General features: G+C 41.7%; 1 protein-coding gene across 1 annotated transcript; it reads right to left on the bottom strand.

Moving 5' to 3' along the window:
- Positions 1-1,556: 1,556 nt before the first annotated feature.
- Positions 1,557-5,309, bottom strand: LOC107565273 (collagenase 3-like). Its single transcript, XM_016250494.1, has 3 exons — positions 5,243-5,309; positions 1,993-2,121; positions 1,557-1,860 (listed from the first exon to the last, which is right to left on the bottom strand). The coding sequence occupies exons 1-3, from the start codon at positions 5,307-5,309 to the stop codon at positions 1,694-1,696; spliced, it is 363 nt and encodes a 120-aa protein (XP_016105980.1). The 3' UTR covers positions 1,557-1,693.
- Positions 5,310-7,018: the final 1,709 nt, after the last annotated feature.

Below are 7,018 nucleotides of genomic sequence, written 5' to 3'. Positions count from 1 at the left end.
AAAAAAATGGTTCTTTAAAGAACTGTTCACTGAAAGGTTCTTTGAGGAGCCTTCTATGGCATCGCTACGAACCCCCCTTTTGGAACCTGTTCTGCCATTTATATTCACATGGTTTTTACCTTTGATAATGAAGACTTTGTCATCCAAAGGACTATCGAATGCTGCATCAGTATGATCTGTCATTGTCATTGAACTTCATGAAATTATACATTAATGCTAGAATAATTTATTTGTATTGTTGCAGATCTGTAACCTCTCCAGTCAAACCTGGTGTGACGTCCCATATTAAAATTATGATGCGTTTTTGGTACGGTGTTTGTTTTTTCCCTCCCCTTTTTTTCCCTCTTTGTCTTTACTTTCGTTTTCAGCAGGGAGACGCGGGTACCTGAGTGGTCTAATTCTGTCAACCATCAAGATGCTTAGTGACGACAGCGTGCGGCTTCACCAATGAGGGCACATTATTTGATTATAAAAACTGCACATGTGCGAGAAGCGGGAGTTCTCTTGCATGCGAGAGCACTCGTTTTGTTGTGATGGCACTTGCGTGCTTTTGTTTGTTTGTTTGTTTGTCCCATACCATCTTAATGTTTGGACACGGTTTGTGGTAAAGTCTGTGTTCTTTGATAACTTGGTGATGTAGGATCTATGTCTCACAACAGACCCACCTACAGGATGGAGACACGCATCAAACCCTCACATTCCATTGAGACAAATCAAAGGACACCTATCCAACAGATGCAGTGGTAAACTCATGCAGGGTCAGGGAAGGTGAAGCATTTCCTGGACTGTTTGGCTATCTCTCAAGACATGCCAAAGAAGACAGTACTTTCACAGTGCTTAAAAGCGTTTTACGGGCTTGCAAGGAGCAGATAGGGATACCCCTGACCCTTTGAATTATAAATTGCTAAAACCCGATCAACAAAAGAGACAATTTTATAGCTCCCTGTCCCGCAGGAGATTCTCCAGCAGACGCTCAGGTCTGACCTGAGAGTGACCGAAGGACCCTTCCCTTTTCCCCCGCATTCCAAAGGAAAGAGACAAGATTTCGTCTGACAATCGTTGCTAATCATTGAAAGTATAAAATTAGCCGAGCATAGAATCACAAATAGTAGGTTGTAGGTTGTATATACAGTGGGTACGGAAAGTATTCAGACCCCCTTAACTTTTTCACTCTGTTATATTGCAGCCATTTGCTAAAATCATTTAAGTTAATTTTAATTTAAACATCATACCTGCATCAATTAAGACTGTTGATTCTTATTAACTGGTTGTTCCATCAAATATAAGTGCTGTTGCATTGTAGTGAATCTGATTTCTCTTTGTATAGACACTATATCTAAAATAGACAAAGTGAAACATTAAAGACCAATTGAAGTGTTGAGTGAACACATATGATGATGGTAAGGCACAAGACAGGTGTTTATTTGTATCCAGATGTTTATTGTTGCATAAAAATGTACAACCAAAGAGAAATGTTCAAATGCATTACATTCGCTGACTTAATGGACATCAATTTAAATGCTGTGAATTGAATTGTCCACAAAGCATGACCTGTAAAGAAATATTGTTAAAAAAAAGTAAGAAAAAGGAAAAAGACATTAAAGAAAGCGCCAGAACACTGCAGATTCTAATCTGTGTGTATCTTATCATTTCCTACAGTTACTAGCTCTCATCCTTCCATGTTTGAGGCCGGTTACATATAGAGCGACTGAATCCCACTGATGTCATCACTGGACAGAGAGAAACTATCCGGATCAGTAAAGCTGTATGTGGGGAACATCAGAGCGCCAGGAACGTTAGTATGAGAAAGACCCAAAGAGTGACCAAACTCATGTGCAGCCACCAAGAACAGGACATGACCTGTGGAGAAATTAAGCAGAATAGTTTAGGTACAAATGAAAAAGATTAATTGCCACTTTAGATTTTTTTACTTGAAATTAAAGTGGTGTCAAAGTTGAAACTTTGAAAAATATTTCAGCAAAATAATATCACCTCTTGATGAGCGCAAGGTGAAAAACTCATCATCATCGAAATGTGCATCTCCACCGATTCCAGAAGAAGGAGGAAAAGCATGAGCCAAAGTGCCTTGTGGTCCATCAAATGGCTGAGCATCGCCATGAACTGTGGGAAAGAGTTTAGTTGACTTCTTCTCTCCTTACATTCATATATAGGTGAAACGTTGAGAATCTGTATTTTAAAAATACTAAATTGTTGTGCATTGAATTGAGTTGAACGGTTCTGAATCTAATCGGGACTTTTTTTTAGCATTTCTGTGTTTTATCAACACAAACAAGAGCAACATTTTGTTTATGTTTTTAAATGTTACGATTAAAAAAACAGTTTAACCTTACAAGCATTACCAGGGGTATAAAATACTTAGTTAGTACAAATGAGACTTGATTACTGTACTTAAGTATTATTTTGGGGGATTTGTACTTTACTCAAGTTAAGTACTATTTATAATGACTTCTTGTACCTTTACTTGATTACATTTCTGAAGAAAAAATAGTACTTTTTACAGTTTTATGGTAACTTGTAAAGTACTCATTATATTTTTGCATTTTATTTTTCTTCTGCAAATGCATTTGCAGTTTCAGCTTCAGTTATAACTTTCATCATGGACATTTCTGGCTTCAAAAGTAGCCATCAAATCTGAGGAGGAATACTGAGACAGCAAAGTTGCTTTTTTCCCCAAAAAGTTTCTTGATTATTTTTGTCCAAATCGAATTAACATTATATGTTAAATTAATCATAAATCAAGTTTAGTGATGGGTCTTAGAAGGAATTGGATGAATGGCATTATAATGATTTATTGATATTACATGATTTGTTCATTAATTGATTAATCGTAAATAATTACATACCAATATTTGCTGAGAAAAAAAGAAGTCAGTATTGTATGTTTTAATTGTCACAATTTTCTATTTACATATTTTATTTAGGTATATGTTTTACTTATAAAAGCATTGGTTTAACAATATTTTACCTTAAAAGTAAACATAATGCCTTGTTAAAAATAATACACAGTTGCAGCATATATAAGGTAACAAATTCATACTTTTATCTTCTAGTTAAAATTAGATGTATTGCCTCTAAAAATGTTATATTAATGATTCTAAATTGAAAAGTAACTTAAATGGTAAAGTAACCTGGTAAAGTAGTCTGTTACTACATTAAAACCTTTTTATTCTATGAAATGCTGAAACATCCAAAGAAGATGGCAACACTTAAAAGACCTCCTCTCACATCCTGAAATAGAAAAATTGTATATTTATTCACTTATAAAATGGTAAATGTTGCATTTTATAGGGTTAGGTAGGATTTCCGTTAGAGTTTGGTTGCACTAATTGCTATTTGCTTGTTTGTGTAAAGAGAGTGAGGTGTGCTTGAGGTGTTATGTAAGATCTGCAGGTAACGCCAGCTGTCTTCACTCTTTATAGTCAGAGGAATGAGTAATACTTTATAATGAATACACCAATGACTGAGACTTTAAAAAATGCATAAGCACTATAAAGCTATAGTGAAAGTGGTCCATTTGACTTTTAAGCTCTTCGGAAACCATATGGTATTTTTGTGAGGAAGCGAAATGTATGTCAGTAATTCAACATCAAGTGGGACGCCCACTGTGTGCAGAACTGCAGAAACAGAAGTTTCTGCCTCCAGAAGTTACTGTTTCACTTTTACACTTTACAGACATTTTAAAAAAGAGGGTTGATGGTGGGAGCATGTGAAGACATGGATATTAGACATATTATATTAGACAATGCGAGTTAGGCAGGGACTCAGATGAGTCAGGAGGACAGCAAAGAGGAGATTCCAGATTTGGGTGACATAGATATATGAAGAATGGGAACATCTTAAACTGTCATTAACGTGGCATCGCCCTTGAAAAACAATTGATGTGTCCAAGTAGTGATAACTGCAGGCTGGAGCAGTGAGCGTGGCGGAAGATTAGGGCATGGGGCGTGGATAAAGGTCTTTCTCATTGGTTAGGTTTAGGGTTAGGGGTTAGTTTCTGTATAGCGCACCTTTTGCCATGCTTCCCCTCTCGATGTGTCCTTTGTTTTTGATATCTTTTCCCATATACAGGACTTTTTTTCTGTGTAGGTGGGAAGGAAATGTTTGAAGGAAATGTTAAAATAACTATTATATTATACTATAATTAAATTATTGTCTAAGTTTATCATAGCACACATTTATTGTATCTATCACTATAATAATCATGCATTTTTTATCTTTTTTTGTATGTGCCTTTCATTCTTTCCTTTGTATAAGTTATTTTGTCATATTGGATTTACATTAAAACAACATTTAAAAACAAAAAATAAAAGGAAAGGAAATATTTCTTACCTTGAATATGTGGGTATAAAAGAAAAGATTATATGTACTAAAATTACATCTACACCAAAATATTTTATATTATCATTAAATATTTAAAGATTTTTAGTAGTAGTAATATTTTAAATAGGTGTTAGATATTTAATAATAATATAATACAATATATATAGTAAAAAAAAATACATCTATTAAAAACTTAGACCAAATATTTATATTATTAAAAATGTTATTATTAGTAGTATTATTATTATATACAATCATCAATATGATTACAAATTATAATAATCTTTTTTTTTTAAACCTGATTTTTATTTTCTGTAATTTAGCATAATTTTTCACACAGACTTGAAACTGTCACACCCCTGTGGACGGTTGATTGTGGTTTCTCCCTCTGTGTCCTTATTTGGTTGTTCCTGTTCTAATCATTAGTTAATTACCCTCATTGTGCTCACCTCTCTGCCACCAATTATCCACCCTATATTAGTTCCTGTCTGTCTGAGCTTTAGTTGTCGGTTATTGTGAATGTTACCCTGTGTGTTGATGTCTACCCTGTCTGGATCTCCTGTTGTCATATCATTAAATATCCTTTTATTCGTCATCTTCGTCATCCTGCCTCCGTGTTCTCCCCTTCGTTTGTTTTCCGGTTGTTCCTCAGTGTTTTTCTTTCCGTTGTGTTTACCCCATGGATCCCTTCACGCGCCCCGAATTCTTCCTTCTCCTGATGGAGCAGGAGGGCAGGACTCTCGAAGACCATACCAGACTGTTCCTGATGGTCGCTAACGTCAACCGCTATCCGGACGACGCGCTCTGCGCTTTCTATGAGGCGGTCGTCCGAAGATGGACCTCGGGAGGAATTTGCTGCCTTCGTGGAGTGGACTCTGGCGAGAAACGGGTCGCCACTCACCATTGGCTCCGTGGATGATCTCGCCGGATCCAATTTGGACCCAGAGCCCAGCCAACCATCTCCCCATGGTACGGACCATCAGCCAGAGCCCACCGATGATGGAGAGCCATTTCCCACCGCAATCCGTGAGCCAGAGCGAAGCCAAGCGACTGAGCGGAGGATCACCTCGGATGTTGAGCCCAACCCATCAGACCAGGTGCGAGAGCCGGTGACAGTGCCCACCACGAGGGAGCAAGCCATGGACGTTGTGAGTGTGGCGAGGAGCTCCGCCCCCTGCATCCTGGCTGAGGGTGAGCTGACTATGGCGGGACATAAGGGCCAGAACAAGGAGGGAATTCGGTGTCAAAACGAGGAGGAAAGACCTCGGAATCCTCAGTTCAGCCCAGGAAGGGCTCCCGAGCCCCAGTTCAGCCCGGGAAGGGCTCCCGAGCCCCAGTTCAGCCCGGGAAGGGCTCCAGCTCAAGAGCTCTCTCCAGTGCCCGCTCCTCAAAAATCCCCGCCCTCCCACCAGCATCCTCCACCGCTGTCAGCTGGCAGCCCCTCTGCTCGCCCTCAGCCCACCATCGCGGTGCAAGCCCGCGGGACTGCCATCCTCCAGCGTCGCCATGGTCGGAGTCTCCCTCACCTCTGCCTCCAACCTCCGAAGCCGGGACTCCGCCTCGGTCCGTAGACCCAGTGGCTCCACCTCAGCTCCTAGCTCCCTCGCCTCCACCGTCACCCATCGATCCATCAGCTCCACCGTGCTCCCTTGTCCCTCCGGCTCCACCTTGGTCGGGCATCGACCCGCCATCGCCTCTGGACTCCTCTCCTCTGGCTGCGCCTCGTCGCTCTGTCCCACCGGCTCCGTTGGGCTCCTTCCTCCCTTCAGCTCCACCGTGGTCCTCAGTCGCTCCGGCTCCGCTGCGGATCTCTGGATCTCCCCCTCGGTCGCCAAAGCCCTCGGCTCCACCCTGGCCCCCCGGATCCTCGGCATCGCCCTGGCTCGTTGGCTGTCTGTCTCCGCCTCGGGCTCCTCCGCCGCCGTTGGTCGGCCCCCTGGAATTGGCAGTCATCCCTCCTCCATGGCTCCTCCCATTGTCGGCTCCACCGTGGGCCGCTGTTATGGCTGTGGCCTGGGTCCTGCTGAGCTCCTCCTGCTCTGGGTCCCTCCTGTCTCCTCCCTGGCTCCTCCCTCCTTCGTCGCCCCCCTGGTCTCTGTCTGCCGGCCTCCTCCCGGATTTCTGTCTCCCTCCTCTGCCTGAACCTCCACCTGTCATGTCTGTCTTCCAGCCCTTTGCCTTCCCCTGTCACCATCCCACATCCACTCCTTTTGTCCTCCTCCTAAATCCCCCTCTGTCCCTCCCTCGGTCTCCGGGAGGGGGCGATCTGTCACATCCCTGTGGACAGTTGATTGTGGTTTCTCCCTCTGTGTCCTTATTTGGTTGTTCCTGTTCTAATCATTAGTTAATTACCCTCATTGTGCTCACCTGTCTGCCACCAATTATCCACCCTATATTAGTTCCTGTCTGTGTGAGCTTTAGTTGTCAGTTATTGTGAATGTTACCCTGTGTGTTGATGTCTACCCTGTCTGGATCTCCTGTTGTCATATCATTAAATATCCTTTTCTTCATCATCCTGCCTGGTCTCTGGAACACCCTGCCCGTGACAGAAACATCTGTGATCACCTGATTATGTTTCAGGTATTATAGTGATTTCATCCATGTACTGTAGCAAAATTCTAATTGGTTTGTCTCAGTCTTCCCTATTTAACAATCCTACATTTGGTATCAGACAGAT

This window comes from Sinocyclocheilus grahami, unplaced genomic scaffold (genome assembly GCF_001515645.1).
Source record: "Sinocyclocheilus grahami isolate Dianchi unplaced genomic scaffold, SAMN03320097.WGS_v1.1 scaffold991.1, whole genome shotgun sequence".
Lineage (NCBI taxonomy): Eukaryota > Metazoa > Chordata > Actinopteri > Cypriniformes > Cyprinidae > Sinocyclocheilus > Sinocyclocheilus grahami.
This window is presented reverse-complemented; position numbering and strand designations above follow the sequence as displayed.